Source organism: Lacerta agilis, chromosome 5 (genome assembly GCF_009819535.1).
Source record: "Lacerta agilis isolate rLacAgi1 chromosome 5, rLacAgi1.pri, whole genome shotgun sequence".
Classification (NCBI taxonomy): domain Eukaryota; kingdom Metazoa; phylum Chordata; class Lepidosauria; order Squamata; family Lacertidae; genus Lacerta; species Lacerta agilis.
The window spans coordinates 95734827-95761750 of NC_046316.1; the positions used below are offsets into that span (position 1 = coordinate 95734827).

The window sequence follows — 26924 nt, forward strand, 5'->3', positions numbered from 1 at the left end:
TCTGACTGTAATGTTATTTTAGAAAGCAGGCCTTCGCAGAATAGGTATAAAGGTAAAGGTAAAGGACCCCTGACAGTTAATCCAGTCGTGAAGGACTCTGGGGTTGCGGCGCTTATCTCGCTTTGCTGGCCGAGGGAGCCGACGTTTGTCCGCAGACAGTTTTTCCAGGTCCTGTGGCCCGCATGACTAAGCCGCTTCTGGTGAAACCAGAGCAGCACACAGAAACAATGTTTACCTTCCCGCCGGAGCGGTACCTATTTATCTACTTGCACGTTGATGTGCTTTCAAACTGCTAGGTTGGCAGGAGCTGGGACCGAACAACGGGAGCTCACCCCATCGCAGGGATTCGAACCACCAACCTTCCGATCGGCAAGCCCTAGGCTCATTGGTTTAGACCACAGTACAGTGGTACCTCATGTTACAAACGCTTCAGGTTACATACGCTTCAGGTTACATACTCGGCTAACCCAGAAATAATGCTTCAGGTTAAGAACTTTGCTTCAGCATAAGAACAGAAATTGTGCTCTGGCGGCGCAGCGGCAGCTGGAGGTCCCATTAGGTAAAGTGGGGCTTCAGGTTAAGAACAGTTTCAGGTTAAGAACGGACCTCCAGAACGAATTAAGTTCTTAACCCGAGGTACCACTGTATGGATGAACTCAAATGGAAACACAACAGGCATTTGAAAAAAAGATCTGCATTGTTCCTATTTTGAGGGCAATTAGTCTAAATCATTTATTCTAAAACCACGTGGAATGATCCGCCTGTGGTGTTTGTGAAAATGATACGCACATTAACTGCCAATTGTTGTGTGCTGGATGTGGCCCTCCAGTCCATCACTTGGCTTCCAAGGTGTTCCTGAAGCTGAAGAGGTTCCCTGTCAGAGAGAGAAGGAATCACATGCCGTTCAGGTGTAAGCCCATGGTCCTTCTGCCCCCTCTTCTGTGTGTGTACTTGGCTAGGAGGGCTGGCTGAGCCCAAGGAAAATAATTGGTGCGGGAATTAAACAGCCATGCTTGGACCAGGGAAGTGCTGCCAGTGCACTTTAGGCTAAAAATGCCCATCTCTTCCTGAGGGGGAGGAACGCAAAAAAGCAAAACTAGCCCCTCAACCCCGGCCCAAACTATTCTGAGAAGTTAGCAGTGTTGTGGGATTGAACTGCTGTTTTTACCCTTTCCACAGCCACACTGTCCTTGGGAGAGTTGCATCTGTTTTCTAGACTTGGTGATAGGAGGGGTGGGGGGTGGGGGGCACCACATTGCCTTGCACTGGCGGCTTCCCTTTGTTTTTGTTCCAAAGCAGTGCAAGCAGGGACCCTGCAGCAAAAGTGCCAGGTGCTGATAGATGGACCCCCCCCCTTAGGCGGCAGCATAACGCTCAGATGAATGGTCAGCTCTGCCAGTTCCAGGTCTGAGTGCAAGAGCTTATTGTTTGAGGTGACAGATAAAACAATAAATCCTCTTTCCTGCAATTTCTTTAATGCAGCAGTGAATCCTGCTATTGGATTGCCCTTTTATTTCAAATCCTTATCTAGTCTCAGCAATAAATCGTGCTGCCCCAAAGCCATTGTCTAGCCCTGAGAAACTGGCTGTAAGGCAGGATAGATTTAACAGGACCACAGTGCCAATGACTCTTATTGCAGTCTGTGGGTTGGAAATGAATGCACAGTAGTGAGAAGGGAAGCCCCTTTCAGAAGATGGGAATGTCTGGGTGATTCATGGCTGCCCACATTGATGTCAGTTTTTCATTCCTGAGGCTGATTCACTATGAAGCATTCCACAGACGCAGGCTGCAATAATTAACATTGGTCTTTGCGACCCACTAACACTGCTGCCCCTCCATTGCCCTGCCATTGCGATGAAACCTCTGCTGAAACCCGATGTCTTCCATTCACCAAAGGAATGGGCTCCAAGAGAGACAGCTTCAGGATGGCCCGGATATTGGTTGGCTGTTCCAGGTGCCAGCCCTCCCTGCCAGGTAGGCAAAAGTAACAGACAGGACCAGGAAATGTGCAGCGAGTGGCTGGATTTTTTGAAGTTGGCTGCATTTATTTGTATTTCCAAGTTCCTGCTAGTCTGTGATGGGCTTGCTGGAGCTTCTCTCTCTCTGGTGCGTGCTTGTGTGTGCCCCCTGCGATGATGGAACGGGTCGGTTGCTGCAGCGTTTTGCCCCTCCCCCTCAGCATCTGGCATCAACAGAGCAGCGGCTGCGGCCAGATGAGCCCTTTTATCCTTATGGAGGAGGTAGCGGAGCTTACTTTGCCTGCAGCAGGTGGAACTGCCTCATCCCCTTCTCTCCCTCCCTTCCCGCTCCCCTCCCTGGAGATTTTTGGCCAAGAGGATTCCAAAAGAGAGCCCTTTCAGAGTTCTCTTCATGCTGATGCCTTTTCTCTAACTGAAGAGGGAGCCAGCCTCCTGGAAAGGGACACATGGACCTTCGGCTGGATCCCACAGGCGGTGGGGACTTCTGCCACAAGAAATAATCCAGTGCTGTTTTTCTGTCTCAGCTTTCTGTTGAGAGGATCATGGACTCACACGTCCAAGGCAGGCAGCAAGCCCTTCTTTCCAAAAGCATTCTTCTTGAATCTCGGTTGCTGAATGATGGAGGTGTCCTGGGTCTGAAAAGATGTCTCCTAGCACAAAAAACGTGGATTGCTTTTCTCCAGTGCTGTGCCACTGCAAAGTAGCATGCAGCAACAACACTGTCTCTTTAATGTTTGGATGCAAGGTGGGTCCGAACGGGGTTTCTGGCGAACCTCCGGCACATCTAAATAAATTAGCAGCATCTCCTTGTTAATGGGATCTGTAGCAATAGAATTATGCCATGGGATGGGATTAAGTCATATGCTTTTGGTGACGTGCTGGGGTAGGCAGGCAGGCGGCAGCGGCGATCTCTGCTCGGTCCTTGTGCCTGGTGGAAGAGGGATCTTGGACACGCACCCTCTGCAGGAGAACAATTAAAAGGCAGAGTAGAAAAACCTCCGGGGAAGGCTGAAGCTCTGCCCTGGCAAAGCACGGCATGTTTTTGTAGTTACCGTTTTTACTTTGTAATATTCATACCCTGTTCTTTTGTTTATTGAGCTCCTGGGGTGGCTTATAATAATAAAAAGGTATCTACAGCAGGAAGTAGCTCTATTAATTGCCATCTTAAATGTTCTGCTCCTGCTTTATTCTGTGGCTATCAAGGGTTCTGTCTGTCGGAATGGAAGCCTCCTGAGGTCCCTGGGGGAACAAACTGTGATGGAGCAATGAAGGGGGCATAGTGACCTTTAATGCAAAGCATCCATTTGGATTGACTTGATGGCTTCACTTTCTTCCCTCCTTTTTAAAAAATGAAATGCATGTTATTACCCAGTATTTGGGGGCTTCCTCATAACAATGTGGGTTGAGATACCCCAGGCTGCAGTTGGTTTCCATCCCATGTTGCAGATACTTTAGAGAGAGAAAAGCTGAAGCATGCACGAGCTGCATTTTGCCTCTGAGAGGATCTTCAGGCAAGTTCAGTTGACCCAGCCAGGGTTTTTGAGGACTGACTTGTAACTGAAACATTGGAGGGAAAGTGCAGTGATTGGAAGGCAGCTTTGGGGTTGTCACTGGGAGGGAAATGGGAGAAAGGGTTGCATGGAGGCAAGAAAGAGTTTTCAGTGATGGCAGCTGCTTCACAGCTGCCCCTCTTGGGGAATAGCAAAAATGTTCAGCTCCATTCTTTTTTTAAAAAACCTTCCTGTTGGGTTCATGTTTCATGTGAAATCTCAGCAGTTTGTATATTAGCTCTTCCAGTGTGGCCTGCAAGTACCCAATGCTAGGCAGATCCTTTAATTTAGTGGCTGAATAGACAGTCCCTTCACAGAGAGGTGTGTCTGGCATCTTTGTTGTGTAGCTTTTGTTATATGCTGAAGATGTACCTCTTTACCCAGGCTTTTGACACCTGAGACATATTTGGAGAACCCACCCTATGCTTTGACCATGGTGTACCAGATTTTATTGTTGTATTTTAAAATAGTTGTAACCTGCTCTGAGGCCTTGTGGAAATTTAAACAAATAAATAGTGTGTCTGAGTGTCTGGATGGCAGCTAAGACTTTCCCTACCACACAGGCTGTGTTTTGCATGCTGGTTGTGCGCAGATGAGGTTTAATGTGCCAGGAGAAAACTTGCCCTGAAGAGGTTATAGATGCTGCCTGCAACTTCAGATTCGTGTTTCCTTCTCTTCCCCACCAGTGACGAAATAAAAACTTTGGGGGCACAAGTTGAGGTTTCATGATGTTTCCCCTTCCTCAGTATTGGCCTGGGGTGGGGCGCATCTCCACATTCCATTGTGGTTTCCACAATGCGGCCAAGGTTTGTCTCTGCAGATGCCCCCAAGCGCTCTCTGTGTGCACGCGTCTTTTTCCAAAGTACCATTTAAAACGTATTGGTTGCAGAGGCCGGTGAAGCCTTGGAGTCCCAGTGGTGCTTGCAGGTGTGTTTGTAGGTCCCCTCCCCCAGTTGTTTAGTGCTGTTACTCCCGAAGCATATCCATTCCATAGGAAATGATTGAAATGCTCTGTTAACAGTGCCAACGGTGGTGGTTGAAGGACCAGGCAAGCCAAACCCAAAATGGAGAAGCTTACTTAGAAGTGCTTATTTCTGGTACGCTTTTTGGACAAGCAGGCTAAGAGATAACATGCCTAGAATAGCCTGACCTGTACCAACACCAGCCCAACTTCAGTGTTACTCACATTTGCAGTATCCTCTGTCTTGACGGAAAGCTTCTGTTACTGGCCTAATGAAACAGTGAGCAAGCGACACATGGATCCTAGCTCCAGCTGCTGTTTCCTGAGTGCCAACGTTTGTGTGCCTTTCATAGTTCTTGTGCAGAACTTCAGATATTTATTACATCAAGGAGGAGAAAGGTCTCTTCTTCCTCCTCTTCTTGGTCTTCTTCTTTAAATAATCCCTTGGCTCCATGGTCTGATTCTTCCCTGTGACAGCTGATTTCCTCCTCCTGGCCATCTTTTGTTCTCAGAATAATTCAGACTGCTGGGCAAAAGAGGTGGGAGGGCTGCAAACTGCCATTTGCCCACTGCGCTGAACCGGGTGGGTGAATGCTGGAGTTGGCAGCACTCTGTCTGCAGAGGGAGAACTCGGGGCCGCAGGGCAGAGAGAGCACTTGAATTCCCAGAGCCCGGCCTTTTTGCTTGAGTGCTCAGGCAGTCTCCAACCTGAAACACACAGTAGGGATAAGCTTTGAAGTTTCTCTACACCCAAGCAGTATATAATTTTTAATGAAATTTTATGAAATAAATAAATATCCACTGGCACCCCATTCAGCCAGTGGTCCCCGGGGTAAGGTGGGGTGGGTTGGCCTCGAAACACACACGCAAGCACCCCGCCCCTCCCCAAAGATTCAGTGGAAAGCCCGGGCCTGCTGGCTATGCCTAGGTGGCCTTGGCGACAGGTCCACCGGGATGCCTTTCCCCAGCATCATTTGGTGCATCAGCTGCGGTCCCTTCGGTTCCAGGATGGCCTCATGCCAGGTGTCCCCATGTGAGTCACATCCTGACTCACTTTCCTCAGTGCTTGTGCTGGGTCAAGCATGGCATCCAGGCTGTTGACCAGGAGCTTGTGGTTGTGAGCCTGTTGGCTTGGCTCTTCCAGGGGACTCTGTTGGCTCCTGGCTCATTTCTGGCATAGTTCTAAATGGTGGCTTTAGAAATGGACTCAGATGGGTTTTCCAAAGGACTTCCTCTTGGCCTGTGAGCCTGCCCAGCAGCTGCTGTAGCCACCAGAGGCCCGTCTTCAGGGACCTTCGCTTGTGGGTGGCCTTTTTCTGGAGAAAACTTCTTTTTCTCCATGTACCTTCCTTTAGAAGAGAAGAAGAGTTTGGATTTGATATCCCGCTTTTCACTACCCAAAGTAGTCTCAAAGCGGCTCACATTCTCCTTTCCCTTCCTCCCCCACAACAAACACTCTGTGAGGTGAGTGGGGCTGAGAGACTTCAAGGAAGTGTGACTAGCCCAAGGTCACCCAGCAGCTGCATGTGGAGGAGTGGAGACGTGAACCCGGTTCCCCAGATTATGAGTCTACCACTCTTAACCACTACACCACACTGGCTCTCTTTTTGTCTCCTTTGTCCCTCCCCCTCCCACCCCCACCCCCAGGGGCCAGGGAGTTCTCCTGGCATCTTGTTCACTAGCCTTCGGGCACTAGGTAAAATCTGCCATGTTTCTCTTGGCTTTTGGTTGTTAATGTGCTAATGGTTTGGTTTTGTCCAAGCTCTTCAGTTTAGGTTATAGAACTGGTTTTCTAATGCCTAAAATGTTTAATGGCTGCTTTTGGTGTCTGCCAGGATTTATTTCTTTATTTCGCTATTTTTTTTGTTTTGTATTTTGCTTGAATGTCTACTTTGTATTTGACTTTATTCATTGATGTTTTATTCTGGATTGTTTTATTTGATGTTTTAAAGTAGGTTGTAAGCCACTTTGAGATTTCTTTCTTAAAAGCATAAAATGGCATAGAAATGAAATGAATAATAATAATAATAATATTTTATGGCATTTTCTGGGATGAGTTTGTGTGTTGTTTTGACCTAAGGTGTCTTGAATTCTGGTCTGCAGAAAGATGGAATTTAAATGTTATAAATAAGTAAAAGCGGGTGGTTCTACGTGGGGGGTGGGGGTGGAGTCTGGCAGGGACTCGGCTGCACAAGGGGAGGGACGCAACCTTGATGTCCAACGTGGGCAGCCTGTTCTGGCCAGAGCTCTTGTTGCCGCCTTCTTCCCTTCTTAAGCTGGGGAAGCAAGTTGTGTTGTTGAGGTTTGCCTTGTAAAATTGGTCTACCTTTGAACCTTTTTCCTCCCCCCAGAAATACCGTTCTCAAGATGACGACGACACTCCTTCGCCAGAGCACAGCTCCCCCCGGGAAGCTCCCAGTGAGGCAACAGCTCCAGAGCTTGTGCAAGTTTCTGAGAAGAGCCTCTCTCAAGTTGAGAACGTCCATGGATTCGTGTCCCACTCTCACATTTCGCCAGTCAAGGTAGGAAGCGTGCACGTATTTCAGGGCCTCTTTGGGTAGGATGTGTCAGGTGTCCGGTGAAAAGTTGCATGCCTTCTTCTTGCTATAAAGATTTCATGTTCATTCCAAGTCCTTCTAATTGGTGGGTTCTCATCATAACATGAAGTTCTGACGTGTTATTAATTCATTTCCTACTGCATCTCTTAAGCAAGGTAACCGGTTCTTCCTGTTTGAGGAATCTAAGGTTTCACTCTCACACAAATTTGTTGTTTTAATGGCTGTGTAGGATTTTGTCTGCAAATTCTTAGTCTATTTCTAGATTATAGCATGAAAACCCAAGTATTCCTCTGTTGTAAGATTTTTTATTTAGTTAAGTTTAGGGTTGAGAACAGGGTTTCCCAACAATGTGCGAAATTAGCCAGGTGTCAGGTGCATTTTACAACTGACTATCAGCTACTTATGAGTAAGTGAAGATGCCTGTGTACCAGGATGGCGTCCTGACATTTCCACTATCTGGAGGTGCATCCCTGGGGATCAGTGGACCTGGACTAATATCACATCCTGTAGAAATCCATTTGTTATCTTTTATCTGCGCAATCAGAATGAAAGAAAAATGCTTTTTTCTGCAGCCTGAGCAGGAGCAGTGAATGATGTTACATCTTATTGTTGTCACCTTTATGTTCTGAATGGCCTTTGCCATCATTAAGAAAAAGAGGTCGGAATCTGTTAATATATATGTCGACTGTCCCTGGATCAAGTGACTTTTCTTCTTTAAGTTCTCAGACTTCTTAACCTAGCTCAAGGTTGTCATGGCCCAACTGCACTGGCTGCCAATTAGTTTCTGGGTCCTGTTAAAAGTGCTGGTGTTGACTTATAAAGCCTTACATGGCTCAGGGCCTCAATACCTTCAGAACCGCCTCTCCCTGTGCAAACCGACTTGGGCTCTGTGCTTGTCACCCGAGGCCCTTTTCTTTGTTCCCCCTCCTTGAGAGGTTTGGAGGGTGACAACAGCAGAACAGCAGAGAAGCTCACCTGGCACCATCCTTACATGGTCTTTATGTGCCAGGCATAAACATTTCTCTTTACCCAAGCCTCTGGCCATTAAATAATGTATGGTCTGTTAAAGCTGTGTTGCTGGGGGAATGTTAGGATTATTTTATTACTATGCTGCCTGTTATTATGCTTTTTATTGTCTTTTTATTATTGATGCTCTGTAAAATGTGTTCTGAATGTTGTACATCACCCTGGAATCTTTTGATAAAGGCCAGTAAATAAATTAAATCAACAACTACAATAATTAATAATGTGAATGCCTCCATGTCAGTACCCTAGTTTCTCTGATTTGACCCTAAAAGAGGGGTGCTCAGAGCAACACACATAGGAACTGGACTGCTGGCAAATTTTGAGCCTGCACTGACCAAGCATTGACCTTTTGCATCATGGTGGCAGCAGTGGAAGTGGCGTGGGTTTCTGAGATTCAGGAGTTCCCTGCTCAGCACTAGCAAGGTTGCCTTGGGTGGCGAGTTCTGGGTAGTGGGTTCAAGAGGGCTGTGGACGAGCTGCCAGTGGGGCTGGAGGACAGCTGTGAGAAGGGCGGGACCCCAAAGCAGTTCTTTCAGTACTCAGGAGCAGCATCTGGTGGGCTGTTTTTGAAAAGCGGAATGGCTCATGGGGTGGGATGGAAGGACAGTGGTTTGGTTCGTCCATGATGAGCCAGACAAGAAGAGACCTTGTTTAAACAACAGAAAGGTGTAGCAAGTGAATGGTGGATGGTGTAAAAGCAGTTCAGGAGAGGGGAGGCTGCCGTGGGAGGTTGTGATGCAGCTGGCACAGTCCAGATGGTGTGCTGGGAGGCTGGGCATGAACTCCTTAGGTCATCTTCCCTCAACATGCTGCCCTCCAGCTGCAACTGGGGTGCAACTCCCATCATCCCTGAACATTGACCGTGATGGGTGGGACTGATGGGAGTTGTAGTTCACCAACCGGGGGGCACTTAGGAAAGCGGCTGTAACCTCAGTCCCCTCCCTATTGCTGCCACCTGCAGAATAGGGTTGCTTATGTTGAGCTGCTTCATAAGAATGCATGTGAAGTATGTTGAATGATGGATAATGCAAAATTCTTCTTGGGCTTTCGACGCACCCAGTGTTCGAAACTCCCGTTATTCTAGGCGCATTTTGCGACTGGGAGTTTCATTAGCGTGAGCTGTTTCTGAGCTCTGGGTGCAGTACTGTGCCTAAGGTTTCAGATTAAAACAGCAGAGTGGAAGGAAAGGAGGACCTTTTTCTGCCTCCCCGCTTCCAGCTACTCTCTGAAGACTGGAGAAGAGACCCTCTTAAGAATATTAGGGTGGGGGCACGGGAAGGACTAGACCATGTGAAAATGAACATAATATTTTAGCTGCAGTTCATTCATTTTCAGCTCCGTATTCTTGTTATAAAAAAGTGCGCCTAGACATTCTGTTGTTGCACCCATAACCTCAGTTTAAGGTGCCCTTTAGCTCCTAGCTCTCCTATCTCCATTTCTAACCCTGTACACATTGGGGCCTGAGGTGTGCTAAAGGAGAGGCTGAATGAATTATTTGCCTCTGCCACCTTCACAATGAGAAATGTAGGGCAGATAGGTGGGCCTGGGCTCACTTTCACAGGAAGGGGGCTTGAAGAACTGAGGAAGATAGCAGTGTCAGACAGGGAATACGGGAAGTTGGTGTTAGAACTTGGAAGTAACCCACAGCAGTCAGTGGCGGATGCCTCTTGGCCTTTCCTTCTCCCCAACCCTGCCTTGAAATATACACTCATGCCGGCCTCTTCTTACCTGAACCAGCCCAGGGGAGGATTGGAATTGGTAGGGCAGGTCTCCCAGCCCCAGAAAGGCAGGAAGCAGCAGCCTGCTCAGGGATTTGGAGGGTGGGGGGGGGCAGCTGCCTCGTCTGCCTTCCTCTTCTAGGGGCAGAATCCTCAGGGACCCTGGAAGTGGCTTAATGCAACGGAATGTAGATTGTGGGTCTGCAGAGACTGGCTGGCTGGCTGGCTGAGGAATTCGAACTCTCCTCTACGGTGGTTGTCCCTCTGAATAGAAATCTTTGGCAGTGCATTTGCTTTCGTAATGGCCTCTAGGTGGAGATGTTGCAAAGGAAGACCTTGGCCACAGGCCCCTCAGGTTATCCAAATACTGTTTTGGCTGCTGTCAGGTCGGCTTAGGGTTGCTCACGAGTAAGCAGGCGTGAGTCCGAACTGTCTTTAAACAGTTTTATTGTGCAAGCTATTTACAGTCCTGAGAGCTAAAAAACATGACTGTATCAGTCGCTAGCAGAATCCGGGAGTGCCGGTTTCCGGCTACAACCCCAACATAAGAATTTTGGCATTTCCAGGCACCTCCTCCCCTGTCTCCCTTTGACCCCCCTGCGCAACTGGGGCGATGGAAGTGGCGTGCTCTCCTTTCTGAGCGAACATCGCGGAATGTGCTGGGGCTCCCAGCAACATCCCCAAGCCGCTGCCTTTCCCGACTGCTGGTTCCCTTCCCCTCCCCGCCGGAGGAGGAGTCGCTCTTCCCGCTGGTATCGCTGCTGAGGAGGTGTCGGGGCTCTCTATACATCACTGACACGGCCTTCCCCAACCGTTGATTTCCATGTTATGTTTGAGTTTTCACACAACGTAACAGCCGCTTCCAGAACTATAGTGGAACATATGGAAACAAATACTAAACTTGTTCTATTATTTGCAAACTATTTTTTTTCTGGAAGTAAAGAACATGGAAATGAGCACTAAGCTTGCACTGCACTACGATAGTTTGAGAAGTGGCTTTTATGTTGTGTGAAAACTGAAATATAATGTGGACTTAACAGTTAAGGAAAAGTCATGAAAATGGAGTAAACTGGCAGGTGAATTCAGCCTTGTTTATGTGTACCATGCACATAACAAAAACTAACATACAGAGATCAAAATTTTAAAAAGTAGGGGGTCCATGGCTTGACTTTTGAAAACAGACTCTACAACACTTAGCTAATTGGGAACCACAGATCTATGGTAATCTGTCATGTCTATGATGATGAGGCCCCCTGGTATGAAGTGTGTGCGCTACAAGCATTGTTTTGGGTAGTAAATGTTCCCCAAAGTAAACCCAGGGTCAGCTTGGGGGGTCTGTTTGCAAAGCACTGATGAAGAACAGGTTCCAGGTGTTTTTGTTGGCTGGAGGTGAGGCATCCTTCCCCTCTCGGTTGGTAGCAGAAGGGTGCCCAGTGGGCGGCTCCTTGACCTGGATAACTGGGCAAGAAAGACTCTTCACTTGGGAGCAGCATAATCTGTGGATCTGAAGTGGGCAGAATGTGTAACAGACGGAAGTTGGATTAATCAAGAGGCACTAAGGCAGCTGTGGGGGGGGGGGAGGCAGTGCCCATCCATTCACCCATCCGTCTGTCCGTCCATCCATCACAGCTGCTGCTGCTGCTGCTGCTGCTGCTTGTGGTTCTGCTTTGAGCTGGGCTGCTTGTTTCTCCACCGCAAGACGTTTTTGGAGCAACTTGTAATAAGGCCACCATGTTCATTTCGATGTGGCATGCTCAGAGGATGAGCAGGAGGATCCTAAAGAGTGTCCGGGAGTCCAGGCACTTCAATCTTCATATTTTGGTAGGTGAACTAACATAGCCTAATGATGATCCGGTTCTTAATTCAAGGGGAGATAACTTCTGCAATTTACAAATATTTAAACCGTGCTTATTACAGGGGTGTTTTCAAGACCAGAGGTGGGGAGATCCCTGGAGTCAGATTCAGGAAGATTTCAGGCATCTTCAGATGGTCCTTTGCTTTTGTACAGTAATGTTTGTGCACTTCATTGCTTGATGATGCAGCTGGATCCAGAGCTTGGCTGATGCTGGACTTCTCTGGTGGAGGTGCCAAATCTTTCAGAGCTCAATCTGTTTGTTCCTAGGACCAAGCCACATCTTCCCCCAGAGGTGCTGTTTTTGCTTTGAAGGTGTTTTTTTAAAGGAATGATGCTCCATTGTTCCACATCTCTGCCATTCAAGGACTGGAATATTTATTAGCCTTTGTATCCTCTTCCCTCTTGGAATACATATACCTGATGCCTCCACTCTTCATTTGAGTATGGACCCAGGCAAGGGGATAGATAAAAGTTTTTACTAGGAATTGGGGGTCATCTGATAAAGCCAGCTGGCAGGCAACTTGCTTGATCAGAGCACAACACAAAACTCGCAGAATATGCAATGTGATCTCCCCTCCCCATCCCGTGAGTTCCCTGTTGCTGTGGTGCTTCCTTCCAAGGGCCTGCTTCCTTGTCTCCAACTCGCTTTCTCCCTCCCACATTCTCCTTGCTGTGATCCACTGGTCAGGAGAAAAAGAAAAAGAAAACCAGCCCTCCCAGACAACGTGGACATAAAACTCCTAAGAGATAAAATCCAAAGTGAAACCCACAGCAGAAAAAAAAACAGTACTGCCAAAAATCTTTAAAATGTCAACACCTGTTTTGAAAACTAGAAGCCCTGGGGAAATAAGGTCTTCACGTTGCACTGAAAAAGACCACACCCAGGACTGCATCCCCTTCTTGGTCTCAAGTCTTTGTCCTTCTACCCGTGGTGCCCATTGCAGCTATGAATAAGGTGCAGGCCATTTAAAAGCCCGGTTAAGAGTGAGCCCTACGTCATACCAGTTTGCATGTGGCTGGTGGGTCACGCTGTTTGCCAGTTCCATTGAAGTGCTTGTGCTCCCTGACTGGTTTAGCCTCCCTGGCTGAAGCCCAACAAAAAGCATCTCTGCTTAACACACACCCATTTCAGTAGCATTGGAGAACATCAGTTATGTGGGGTGGAAATTTTCGAATTTTTAGAAATGCACCGTTTCCTGAAATAAATTAGGAACATAAATAAATAAACATTTGTTGTCGTTCAGTCGTGTCTGACTCCTGCAGTTTGTCCAAACTCATGCTAGTCGCTTCGAGAACACTGTCCAACCATCTCATCCTCTGTTGTCCCCTTCTCCTTGTGCCCTCCATCTTTCCCAACATCACGGTCTTTCCCAGGGAGTCTTCTCTTCTCATGAGGTGGCCAAAGTACTGGAGCCTCAACTTCAGGATCTGTCCTTCCAGTGAGCACTCAGGGCTGATTTCTTTAAGGATGGATAAGTTTGATCTTCTTGCAGTCCATGGGACTCTCAAGGGTCTCCTCCAGCACCATAATTCAAAAGCATCAATTCTTTGGCAATCAGTCTTCTTTATGGTCCAGCTCTCACTTCCATACATTACTACTGGGAAAACCATAGCTTTAACTATACAGACCTTTGTCGGCAAGGTGATGTGTACCTGGAAAGATTCTAGAGCAGATCATTAAGCAAATGGTCTGTGAGCACCTAGAAAGGAACGCTGTGATCACTAAAAGTCAGCATGGGTTTCTTAAAAATAAGTCATATCAGACCAATCTGATCCCATTTTTTGACAGAATTACAAGCCTGGTAGATGAAGGGAACGCTGTGGATGTAGCCTATCTTGATTTCAGCAAGGCCTTTGACAAGGTGCCCCATGATATTCTTGTAAAGAAGCAGGTAAAATGCGGGCTAGACAATGCTACCATTCAGTGGATTTGTAACTGGCTGACTGACCGAACCCAAAGGGTACTCATTAATGGCTCCTCTCCATCCTGGAGAGAAGTGACTAGTGGGGTGCCACAGGGTTCTGTCTTGGGCCCAGTCTTATTCAACATCTTTATGAATGACTTGGATGATGGGCTTGAGGGCATCCTGATCAAGTTTGCAGATGACACCAAATTGGGAGGGGTGGCTAATACCCCAGAGGACAGAGGACAGGATCACACTTCAAAATGACCATAACAGATTAGAGAACTGGACCAAAGCAAACAAGATGAATTTTAACAGGGAGAAATGTAAAGTACTACACTTGGGCAAAAAAAATGAAAGGCACAAATACAGGATGGGTGATACCTGGCTTGAGAGCAGTACATGTGAAAAGGATCTAGGAGTCTTGGTAGACCATAAACTTGACATGAGTCAACAGTGTGATGCAGCAGCTAAAAAAGCCAATGCAATTCTGGGCTGCATCAATAGGAGTATAGCATCTAGATCAAGGGAAGTAATAGTACCACTGTATTCCGTTCTGGTCAGACCTCACCTGGAATACTGTGTCCAGTTCTGGGCACCACAGTGCAAGAATGATACTGACAAGCTGGAACGTGTCCAGAGGAGGGCAACCAAAATGGTCCAAGGCCTGGAAACGATGCCTTATGAGGAACGGCTTAGGGAGCTGGGTATGTTTAGCCTGGAGAAGAGAAGGTTAAGGGGTGATATGATAGCCATGTTCAAATATATAAAAGGATGTAATATAGAGGAGGGAGAAAGGTTGTTTTCTGCTGCTCCGGAGAAGCGGACACGGGGCAATGGATTCAAACTACAAGAAAGAAGATTCCACCTAAACCTTAGGAAGAACTTCCTGACAGTAAGAGCTGTTTGACAGTGGAATTTGCTGCCAAGGAGTGTGGTGGAGTCTCCTTCTTTGGAGGTCTTTAAGCGGAGGCTTGACAGCCATCTGTCAGTAATGCTTTGATGGTGTTTCCTGCTTGGCAGGGGGTTGGACTGGATGGCCCTTGTAGTCTCTTCCAACTCTAGGATTCTATCTCTCTGCTTTTTAAGATGCTGTCTAGGTTTGTCATTGCTTTCCTCCCAAGAAGCAGGCGTCTTTTAATTTCTTGACTGCTTTCACCATCTGCAGTGATCATGGAGCCCAAGAAAGTAAAATCTCTCACTGCCTCCATTTCTTCCCCTTCTTTTTGCCAGGAGGTGATGGGACCAGTGGCCATGATCTTAGTTTTTTTGATGTTGAGCTTCAGACCATATTTTGTGCTCTCCTGTTTCACCCTCATTAAAAGGTTCTTTAATTCCTCCTCACTTTCTGCCATCAAGGTTGTGTCATCAGCATATCTGAGGTTGTTGATATTTCTTCTGGCAATCTTAATTCCGGCTTGGGATTCATCCAGTCCAGCCTTTCGCATGATGAATTCTGCATATAAGTTAAATAAGCAGGGAGACAATATACAGCCTTGTCGTACTCCTTTCCCAATTTTGAACCAATCTGTTGTTCCATATCCAGCTTCTAACAGTTCTAACTGTAGCTAAATGAACACAATGCCAGCCAAATCTAAAATCAAAGTTAAGCCATCCAGCGTGCTACAGTTAGCATGTTGACCGTATTCAGTGCCTGAATCTTTTCTTTTAAATCTTAATAATGTAAAGTAAGGGTATGACATTGAATCATAGAGTCATAGGGCTGGAAGGGACCCCAAGAGCTGGCTAGTCGAACCCCCAAAGCTGTCATGTAAGTATTCCAATAAAAATAGTTTCCAGGTAAAGCTTTGAATCTGTTTGCTCTGTCACTATAACTTCACTGGCAAGAACCAAACTTTCTTCTCCTGCAACTGTTGAATTGTGGCCTCCAAAGTCAGCCCCCCCCCCCGCTCCACCTGCAGGACCCCCCCCCCCCACAGTGGAAAAGTGAGAGGCCCACAACATTCTCTGGCCCCTCAGCCATCCCTCCTAGGATTGCTCTAAGTAGGCTAAGTGCCCCCCCCCCCGGGTTTGGATTCCAGTAAAAATCCCCACAGCTTTTATCTGTGATAAGCTAGCTTCTGTTTCTGTTTTGACCAGGGTGGATAAAAATCAATGACTAGTGATTTAAATCAAATCCACCCTGGTTTTGACAATGTTCATTAAAGTAATTTTAGCTTGGTTTCCTTTGGGATGTCCCGATGTGATACGTGAGAGAAATAACATGATACTTTTGCAAAGAGGAACATGACATTATTGCTCATGTAGTAATGTTAATCATCTGTTAATTACATTCTCCCTATTACGGTATAGCTTTTGCATGTAGAGTCATACCTCGTGTTGCGTACACTCCATGTTGCGTACGTTCGAGTTACAGACCTCCGTGACCCGGAAGTCCTCCACGGAGTGCGCAGAAGTATTGTGGGAGTGGAAAATATTTATTATCCCGCCAACCCAGTTGCCCAATGCAACAGAAGCGCAAAAAAACGCAAACTTCCAGGTTTTTTTCCCCATTCGCATTACGTACGCCCGGGTTACGTGGCGTGACCCGGAACGGATCGCGTATGTAACACGGGGTACCACCGTAAATAAAATTCTATAAAAAGCAAGCAAAATCCCCCTTCTCTCAAATTGCAGCAGAAGCCATTTATTTAAATTCCCTCTCAAGGCTTGTAGCAGCCTCACATGTCATTGGCTTCTGTGAAGACTGGATGTAATTTTAAACTAAAATAAAGTAAATCTTGCACATTTAGTCAGACCCAAATTAGAGCATAGGCTCTTATCTCTGGTGCTGACTCAACCACAGGCTCAAGTAAGGAAGACACACACATGCACAAAGCCCCCCCCTTCTCTCCTGACAGTCACTAAAGGAGTTAAAATTCATTTTTATCACATATTGTTGAAATGTTGGAGGATATTAAATTACTGTATGTTGCTGTTAGCCAGTAAGAGGTTTTACAAGTATGCTGCTGCTCTGAGTTGATAGTTTTCCAGCTTCCTACTATTGACATTATTTCCATGTTTACTTGTCTGTTGAGTAACCTCTGAACTGAGCATGAGTCCTCAAAGGCTTCCACTCTCACATGCTTCTGAAAACCAGTTCCAGGAACTGCAGGGGGAGAGAGGAGCTGCTTGGGGGCTTCCCATAGAGGCATCTGGTTGGCCAGGGTGAGCAGCGGATGCTGAACTGAATGGGCCTCTGGCCTCATCCAGAAGACTCTTCTTGTGTCCCAAGGAGCTCTTTGCATTTTTATCTAATTAACGACTTAGGGGAGGTGATCAAAATTCCACCTAGAACTTTTTCAAGTGCCTACAGAATACAGTACCATAATTCTAAATTATCTGAATACTTTCTTTCAGAAACCAGTCACGTAGCATTGTTGAATATGCATGTATATATTATTATGCAGTCAGTCTATGAGGCAGCTTGCAATATCAGAGCCTTAGGCCCCCGGGCCTGGTCCTCTCTGCACCAACTGGCAGTGGCTGTTGTGATGTCAGGCCGGAGTTGCCTACCTGGAGATTTTTGCACCTGCCGCATGTGCTCCATCACTGAGCTGGGCCCCTTCTCTGGAGAGGGAAGCTTGCAACAGAATGGAAAGTGCTAGGACTCGGAGTGATGGGCAGCAGCCAAAGCAAAATGACTCTCTGGAGAACCTCTGTTGTTATTTGCGAGTCAGCAGCTCAAGGAGTTACAGATTTTCCATTAGGTGGTTGTATTCATTAATTTATGTATGAAATTTATGTACTGCTTAAGATAAACATAAATCTCTTAAGCAGTTAAGATATAATCAGGAGCAAAAGAAAAACAATGCATTTTCCTTTAGGAAGCTCAAGAAGAGAATAAAACTTAGTAGTACACTAAAAGAAAGTTTAAGACTAGGAATTGGATTCCAGGGAAGTTAGGGGTAAACACAAACGTCTATAAGAGGCAGTTAACGTTGCTTGCTGTCTCCGTCTCTCAAGCCAAGGGTGCTGCTGCCACAGCAAGAGCCCTCTTCTGTGTCACAAAGTGACCAGCGTCTGGGTACCCTGGTTCCAAGTTGCTTAGGGCTTGGACCCTGAACTTGGCTCAGTAGCTGAGAGGCAGTTAGTGGAGAGCTTGGTTTGTGCAAAGTCGGGTGCCCCACTGAGCGGCCTAGAAGCTGTATTTTGTATTAACTACAGGTTGTGAACCCCAATCTTGCTGTGGCACCTTATTTTGGGATATTCACAGGGCTGTTGCATCACCTTAAAAAGAGGATGTGGCCTGGTGGGGATGCAGGAGCACTTCAGCTTAGGGGCTTTTGCTTCAAGAGAATTAATTGGACGTGGTGTTTCCCCCCAGTGACATGAATCTCTATCTCTAGTTCCAGTTTTCTCCCTCCCCTTTTGCGGGTGTCTCAGTCTTGCCTTGTTAGCCTGTGGGCAGGGATTGTGAACACCTAACGATACACAATATAGCAGCTTCTTGTTGGTTTATTATGGGATGGAGGAAATAGTATGAGCAATTACTGTTGCTGCTAGTTTCTAATAGGTGAGAAATGGAATCTGCTCGGTGGGCTTCCCGAACCTACCACTTGGGTAGTTTCAGATGTTTGTTCCGAGGCTTAAAAGGGGCTTCTGGTCTGTGTGTGTTTAAAGATGCTTCCATATTATTAATAACTGTTTGGCCATAAAGTGGGGGGGCAGTGCTGCCCCCCCCTTTTCTGGAGTGGTTGCAAGCAGCCGCAAGGCACCTCTGGCTTTTTCACACAGGCGCTGGTGGCGATTGGCTCCGGGTGTTCCTCCCACCCACCCAGCCAGCGCTGTGCTTTGTCAGGCGTCCCCAGAGAGCATCTGTTGTCTGATGCCGGCAGCATCCCTCTCTACCTGCTAATGGGCCTCGCTCTCTGAGTTCCACTCCGCCTGCCTCGCTGCTGACAAAAGGAGGAGGTTTTTGATCTTGGCAGACCACAGGAGCAGATAATAGCCTAGAAGGTGGCAGGATTGCCCCTTTGCCTTCCACCCATGGAAGTGCCCCCCCCCCCCCGGAAGTAACAGGTGCAGCAAGAGTCTGGCCACGGGCACGATGGATGGGAGCTGGCCTGGAGAGGAGCCTGAGCGAGTGAGGCTGGCTGCTGTCCTTCCCTGAGTGATGCAGCTGTAATCCTGCCTGCCGTTTGGCTGATCACTCACTGTGGCTCAGCAGCTGACGGGGACCCACGCCTGCCTGCCTGCCTGCCTGCCTGCCTGCCTGCCTGCCTGCCTGCCAGCCACCTGCTGGGCTGCAGAGATGAATTACATTTTTGGAAACAATACTCTGCTCTACTCGCGCACCAGTCGGGGCGGCAACACTGGATCCGGCCATAGCTCGGGAGGGCCCAAGCAGAAGCTGTGGGCAAAGAAGGGCTCTGGTGATGCCCTGCCTTCCGAGGAGGCCGAGACTTCACGCTGGCAGCAGATTGCTGCCTTCTTCACTCGCAGGCATCGCTTCTTCTTCTTTGACTGCATCTCTGTGGCTGCCAGCTCCAGCCAGGTAAAGCGTCACTTGTTGAAATTGGGGGGGGGGGGAGAGAGGGAGGGCAGCCATTGATAGAAGGGCTGGATCTGGCGATGGGATCTCCTTCCACAGCTGCCAGGATTAGGGCAGGGTGAGAAGAGGAAGGAATATTGCCTCATAGTATATTGTCAGCCTCATAGGTGCCTGCATTTGGCTTTGAGCATATTAATAACTTGCATGAACACCAGCTTGGTGGCTTAACATTTCTTCTGACCTGCCACATAAATAGGGATTTTGGCACAAATGTCTGACACAATTGAGGCTGCAAAATTAGACTTAATCAAACAGCTGGATTCCAGGGGGAGGCTAGGAGGGCAACATGGGGCACAAGTAGCGGGCTGCATGGCCTTGTTTGGTTGGGTGGGCAAGCATTGTCCTGGAGTGAAGAGTCCTGACTCTGGGTCGCTGTGGCTGAGATGTCTGACTCCAACGGGGTCTTGGTAGCTGCCTGGTGAGATAAAGGAAGAGAACAGGGTTGGAACTGCCTCTTTACAGGAGCAGGCAGCCAAGACCGGGAGGCTTGTCTCCGCAGAACCCCAAGAAACAACCAGGCCAGCAGGACAGTGCGTTCAGTTTCCCACCCTGGGTGCAGGAAAGGAGAGCACTCTTATTTCCAGAGCATCCCTGGGATTGTAACTTGCCCAACTTTGTTTGCAAAGTTTCCAAGGGGTGAATTTCCACAGCTTTGCAAGGCAGCCTTGGCTCCTGCTGGGCTGCTCTGAGAGCTATGAAAAAATGTTGGGCTGCTTCCTTCCTGTAACTCAAGCGCGTTACTTTCATGTTCCTTCCTGGGTGGATATAGATAGGGCAAGTTTTCTCCTCCTCTTTGGCACCTTTGTCAATATCTGACACCCACATGCTCCCTTGTGGCCTTTTCTCAGCCTTTACTTAGGACTTGCCTTTTCGACTTGAGTCCTCCCACCTCCGTGGTTTATTCAACCACAATCCCACAAGACAGGCCTGTATTGCAGAGGTAGGCAGAGAGGGATGCGGGCAGGTGGGTTGCCATGTCCTGTTGAGTTTTGCGCTGAGCCTGGGTGCTTCCTGGCTTCCAGCTCTCCCTCTGTCTCTCTTTTCTCTGCAGCCCAGTGGAGGTTCAGTGTCCTCCAGGCCTCTTGTTGCCAGCTAAATCTTAGTGCTGCTACAGCATCTCATGAGCTCTCTGGCCTCACCCTTCTTTGCACATGTTCAGGCCTCTGGTGTCCATACCACTTTTTTGCTTGTGTTCTGCTGCTCTTTGCTGCCCAAGCATCCCATTCTGATGCTCCTGCAAGAGTGTTGACTTAGATTTCCTGCCAAATTGTTCCAAAGATGCTGACAGTCCTTGAACCAGCTGAATTTTTCTTCTCCGCCTGATGCCGATCTGCTTTAGTTTGATCTTGGCATGTGTATTCAGTAAGTTTGGTATCTTTTTGTGCTTTCATCTAATCTGATAAGACAAGTATAGCTGCTCCTGAGTTGGGATCCCTTGACCACAGTTGTCCGTGCATTGTTAACCACAAGCTTGGATTACTGCAGTCGACTCTGTGTGGGGCTGTCCTTGAGGCTGGTCCAGACAGCAACTGGTGCCTGTCTGTCCATGTTCCTGTTCTCACAGTGGCCAACCCGATGCTCCTGTGGGGAGCCTGCAAGCAGGACATCAGCACAGTTGAGCTCTCCCCACTTTTGTTCCCCAGCAGCTATTATTCAGAGACCTCATGTCTGGAAGCTGTTGAGCTTTATCCTCCACTAATTTGGCTAAACCCTTTCAAAGCCATCCATCCAAGATGGTGGCCATCGCTGCAACCCCTGGGAGCAAATTCCATAGTTGCAAGTCTGTGCTGTGTGAAGAAGTACTTGCCCATCCTGAATTCTCCAATATTCAGCGTTGTTGGATATCTCTGGGTTCTAGAATTATGTGAGAGGAAGGCAACCTTTCACTCCCTTGTTCTCAAATGGTTCAGGTCCCTGATTCATTGAAATATTTTTTATTGTGGATCCTAATGGTCTTGGCTATCTGCTGCTTGAATTCTTTTTTGTACCCATTACTGTCTGCTTGTCTTCCTTTTGCCAAAGTTTGTGCCCCCCCCATTTGAGCAACCCTTCTGGTTTTTAAAGGGAGCCTCCTGGCCTCCTCACAGCTTCCCTTGACTGCTTGCTCACTAACTACATAGGTATCCTGTTGACCTTGCTGACACTTTCCCTCATCTATAGTATACATAATCATCATTACTGTTGATTACATTGATTTGTCACTTGCTACAAAATTGTCTCAAAACAATTTCTAATTATAAAGGCATTCCTAATGTAAAATGTAAGATACACACACACAAACATTAGTTAGCCAAAATCTTGCAAGGACAGATCTTTCTCGAACACCAATGAAGGCTTGGGTATGGTCATATTTGCAACCCAATGCTTGGGTGAGAGGAGCCCATTGCCTGGCACCTGGGGGAGCATTGCACAGTTGGGGAGCCACCAATGTCAAGGCCTCTCCTCTTGTGGCCACGCTGTGGACCTCCCTCAGATGGTCCTGGCTGAGTTCCTGTGATGGTGGCTTTGAATAACCCCCAGGCATTGTGGAGAGATTTGACCCTCTTGACTTGACAACCTTTCAACTTCCTTTATACCAGTCCCCTCATTTGGGTCCTCCTTCAAAGTTAAATGTGACGGCTTGCTTGCTTGCTTGCTTGTTTCTCTGATATCTGCTTATTGTTCCAACCTGCCCTAGCATCCCAGGGCACAGGGTGGGATATTAGTTTTAAAATTAATTAAGAAACACCATTTTCACTCCTATCCCTCAGCGAGGCTTTATCCTGGACCAGATGCTTCTTAGCTCCTATCTGCTCCCCCCCAACTTATCTGTTCAGTTTTTTAGTACCAATGGATTGCATAAATGGAGCCACCTTTTTATTTTAAAAAATCCATTTATTTTACATTGCTAGCAAGTATACAGCTCCCACAACATGGGCACAAACACACAGAAATACCCATAGAAATGGAATTTAAATTATTGTTATGTATTGTATTGTATTGTTTTTGTATTTGTTTGACTCCCAGCAATAAAATATATAATAATAAGTGTGTATGCACACGAAAGCTCATACCAAGAACAAATTTAGTTGGTCTCTAAGGTGCTACTGGAAGGATTATTTTATTTTTTTATTTTGCTTATATATATAATAATGTAATTCATCAAAAGTTCATCAGCTAAAACAATAGTACTCATGAAATGTGTTTCTTCAGAATAATTAAGTATGACCAGACGCAACCCCAGAGCCTCAGAACCATGTCCAAATGCCAGGGAGGATAAAGATGTCCCTCTCCTGTCCGGACGCTTCAGTGCAGGGGCAGCCACCCCCTTGATGCCCTCCAGATGCTGTGGACAAGAACTCGCATTGCCCCTAGCCGCTCGGCCGATGTTCAGGGATTACGGGAATTGTACTCTCCGCACTGGCGGCGGCGGCTGCTGAGGAGTTGCTGTCAGGTGCTGCTCTGGAGTCACCCTGCTGAAGCCAATAGCGCCCGTCTCAGAGGCGCCCAAACATTGAGGGACAACAACGCCCCCCAGCAGCTTGATGCCATTATTTGTGGCCGGGATCCTGCAGCATCCATTGTGGGCAGTTGCAGCCCAGTAGCTGCGGTTGCCACTGCAAAGTAGGAAAGCCTTTAAGCACTCCAGTGGCTTTCAGGAGAAGGTTTTTGGCAATGACCCACCATGGAAAGGCTGAGCCAGGGCTGAATGGGAAGGATTAGCTGGGTGGGGCAGAGTCAGCTGGGGTGGATGGCGTCTTGCTGTCCCACAGGCAGAGATGCAAAATTTTGGTGGATAACAAACAAACATGCTATTGCAAAATGCTTGGGAAACTCTTTATCTGTGCATGTGGAGCAGTTAAATCTCAATTTGGTCTGGCATTTTTCTCCAAGGTGTTGCTTGAGCTTAAATGCTTCTAAATTGCAGTCAGGAAGGCTTGCTGTGTTCTTTAATTTCAACTCTCCAACCCTTAACATCCCTAGAAGGGGTGGATGGAGGAGTAGAGGGATTGAGATTTTTCCTGTGTGCATCAATTACACCTACTGATACTGAACCACATTTGCCATTTTGTTACATTTTCTTAGTAAGCAGCTATCTTTTTAGAATAATAATAATAATAATAATAATAATAATAATAATAATAATAATAATAATAATAAATTATTTATACCCCACCCTCCCCGGCCAAGACCGGGCTCAGGGTGGCCAACACTGAATATAAATACAGTAAAAACATTTAAACAAAACAAACAAAAACAGTTGATTAAAATATAAATTGGAATACAGTTTAAAATACAGCTTAAAATGCAGCCTCATTTTAGGCTCGGGACTTCCAAAGTGTTGTTATTTATGGATCCTAGGGTCCTCCGCGGGGCATACCAGGAGAAGCGGTCCCGTAGGTATGAGGGTCCTAGGCCGCATAGGGCTTTAAAGGTCAAAACCAGCACCTTAAACCTGACCCCGTAAGGAGTCTTGCCGTGGCATTCTGCCCCCGCTAGAACTCTGAAAGCCACTTGGATTTTCAATATTGTGAGTAATTTGGTATCGTCTGCATATTTGGTCACCTCTCAGCTCACCCATAACTCCATTTTGTTTGTGAAAACTTTGAAAAGCACCCGTTTCTTATCTGTCTTCATCGTGAGAGCTACTCTGCTATCATATCACATTAGGTGCCGAGTTCTGGCAGTTGTGTAGCCAAAACAAGATGACGGAGAAACAAGAGGGGGGTGTATCAGACTGTGCAGCTTCCCCCCCTCCCCGCAAACAAAGGTTTGCAAAAGTGGGGGGGGGGCACAAACTGAGGGCTGGTGTCAACCTGCGTCATAACATCCTACTGAGGATTGAACATGCTCAGTGGCTTAGAAATCCTGACGGTCTGTTGGCTTGTGGGGAGTGGGAATGGAATACTGGCAGGTGGGTGAAGGGCAGGATCCTGGAGTAAAGCAAGACAGGCTGCCTGCACACCAAACAGGAGCATTCTCTTTTGCAACACCTTGTTGTAGATCTCCTGCTCTGTTTTGTGTTCTTTAGCCATTTACCCATCCATATGAGGACTTGCTTGCTGATTCCTAGGTCTGTGAAGTTTGCTCAGGGACCTTTGTCAGGGAATTGGCTGAAACCTTTTGAAAGTGCAAGAATTTGATGTCTGCCATTTCATCTGTCTACTTGCTTGTTGACACTCTAAAATGACAGTCCAAAATGTTAGTAAGGATTTCCTTTTACAGAAGCCACGTTAATCCTGCTTCAGCAAGACTCAATAGTTGTATCTCACAAGTTTCCACCCATCAGTCCGGAACAAATATTAAGCTAACTAGGGCTGGGCAATATTAGGTTTCCTACATCGCGGTGTGTCACCAACCAAACATCGCTGTTTGCCGATATACCATGATACTGAAAAAAGCTGCATTGGCCCCATCCCTTGAGGTGCTGGGTGAAACTGCCATAGCTCTCACTGCGGGAGCTGAGGCTCTTTCACCCCAGAGCCTTGCAGGTCAGGGCCAATGCAACTGACCCAAGCCTGCTGCTCAGCTGGGGGGGGGAGGCTTGTGCCCAACAGCTGAGCGAGCCAGACCACTCCCCAAGATGGAGGGAGCCCTGACGGCACGGCTACTTTGCCTTCGCCGGCAAGGGGAAGGGCAGGCAAGGAACCTCCTTCTCACTTGCTCCCCACCCCCAGCTGAGTGAGTCCGGATCCTCCTCCTGCTCTTGTGCAAGCAGGAAATTTATTGGGGCTTCCTCAGCTTGGGAGCAGGAGCAGATTTATGGCACCCTCACCCCACCAATGACTTGTGCGAGCCGGTGGCAGGTCTGGGGCTCTGTCAAACTGCTTGGCTGAGGTGAGGGCAGCTGTACTCCTCTGCACTGGTCTGGGGGACCGACCACGATGGTGGTTTCACTCAGTGGTATATTGCTAGAGAAACCACTATGGCTCCTGAGTCCCTCTGTCCCCAGCACCTGGCTGCAGCTTGTTTCTCCCTCGGCACGCTGAGCGCTGGGGGGGGGGGGGAAGACTCAGGAGTGGCAGAGGTTACACCCGCGATATACCACTGAGTGAAACCCCCATTGTGGTGAGCCCTTCATGCCGGTCCTGGGCGATATGTTCTGAAGCTGACCTGCCTATAATTTCTTCAGTCTCAAGTCTTACTTTGGGTACTTTCCAGTTCTCTAGAATGTAGGCTGATTTTAGGGACAAGTTATGTAATTTCCTTAGAAGACCAGCATTCCCATTTACGTTCTTTAACTCACAGGTGGATGCTGTGGGGACCTGGTGACTTGTTAACTTTTAATTCGTCAATAAGCCCTTGTCTGCATGTGGCTCAATCTCTCTCTCTCTCTCTCTCACACACACACACAGAGGGAGGGAGATTAAATTCTGCTTCTCTCCTTCCCAAGTACTCTGTTTGCTCCCTTGTGTAATGTTCCATTCTCTCCCCGGCTGGTTTCTTGCTTCTGATGTATTTAAAGACATGGCTGTTGTTTTTATTATGCATCTCAGTTTTTTTCTGCCTTCCCACTCGCTGCTGGGAAGTAGAGCAGTGCTTTTTGCCAGTGGTGTCTGTTTGGCAGGGATTGTGTGAGCTGTCAGTAGCTTTGAAGAGCCCAGATTGTGCCCAGGGCCAGGAGTGGGGCTGCAGCTTTATCCCTCTCCCCGAGGTCATGTGCTTCTTGCAGATGGTTGCGTGAAAAGAAAGCCCAGTGGGCCAGCGCCTGCCTGTGTGTGGAAAGGCTCCGTGCAGCTGGAACATCTGCACAGTCGAGTGCCTCAGCCGTGTGGAGCCCCTACTCACGAGCAGGCACTTGCAGACGGGGCTCCTTTCTCACACAGCTGTGTGCAATACGTGGCTCTTGGTGGTGTGTATGTGGAGGCAGATTTATGGCACCAGGTGATGCCAAAAGGACAGCCCTCTGCTCCCTGCACACTTAGGCCCTGGAGTCTGGAGAGGGTTGCATCCTGCCCTCTTGTGTGCAGTTGTGTACAGAGATTGCTTGGGGATTCTCCAGTGATGGATCCATTGTCATGCAGCAGAGTGGATTTTTAGAATAACAACTTTTCATATTAGTTTTTTTATCCCCAGTTTAATAGGTTAATCATTCATATTTGGACAACTTTTCTGTTGTACTTAGGAAGGAGAAAAATAATCATTACCTTAATAATAACAATTTAAATAGATTTATTAGATCCATTCCACTCCAAACAATCAGAAAAATATTGTTTCTATTCTGTTCACTGAACTTCTTGAAACTTAACACTGAAGGGGTTGATTCTGTATTCATAGGTTTGTAGAACAATAGGATTAAGGTCTTTTTCTCAACTTTGTTCATGTTATAACATTTTTGCTGTGAAGAAGAGGCATGTGATCTCTGCTGAGTCAAATTCAGTTTTGAGAACTGCAAAAGTAAACCAAGCATCTGTGATAATATCTTGTAGGCAGAGAAACTGCCCAATAATCTTACAGAAACCTCTGGAAGAGCATAAATGACATTGTGAATGGATTAATGGAATTTATTTACCAAAAAATTAAACATATACAGCCTTATTCTACATAATTAAAAAACTAATCTTTATTTCATGATTGAATAACCTTTGGATGGTAATGTATTTTCCCCAAAAAGCATTTTATTTAAAAAAATCCAATTTAAATTAAAAAAATCGATTTTTTTGATATTTTTTTAAAAAATCATTCAGTTTTATCCACCCTGTCATGCAGACACACAACCAAATGCAGAAGCACCAGCAGATATTTCCCTTCACATTTTTACAGTATATCACAGATGTCATCCTGAGCCACCCAATTGCCTCTCTTCCTTTCTCCAGACGACTTCTTCTTTTTCCTCTTC

At 47.1% G+C, this 26924-nt stretch overlaps 1 protein-coding gene across 14 annotated transcripts in view; it reads left to right on the top strand.

The window, feature by feature from the left end:
- Positions 1-26924, top strand: part of DLG1 (discs large MAGUK scaffold protein 1) — a 94570-nt gene that overhangs the window by 15172 nt on the left and 52474 nt on the right. For 10 of the 14 annotated variants that reach the window (XM_033150963.1, XM_033150965.1, XM_033150968.1 and 7 more), the window contains exon 4: positions 6842-7012. In XM_033150963.1, the coding sequence (XP_033006854.1) occupies positions 6842-7012 (171 nt within the window). Of the gene's footprint in view, positions 1-6841; positions 7013-18790; positions 19049-26924 lie in introns of those variants that run through there. The other 4 variants (XM_033150975.1, XM_033150977.1, XM_033150976.1 and 1 more) reach the window with 2 other exon arrangements.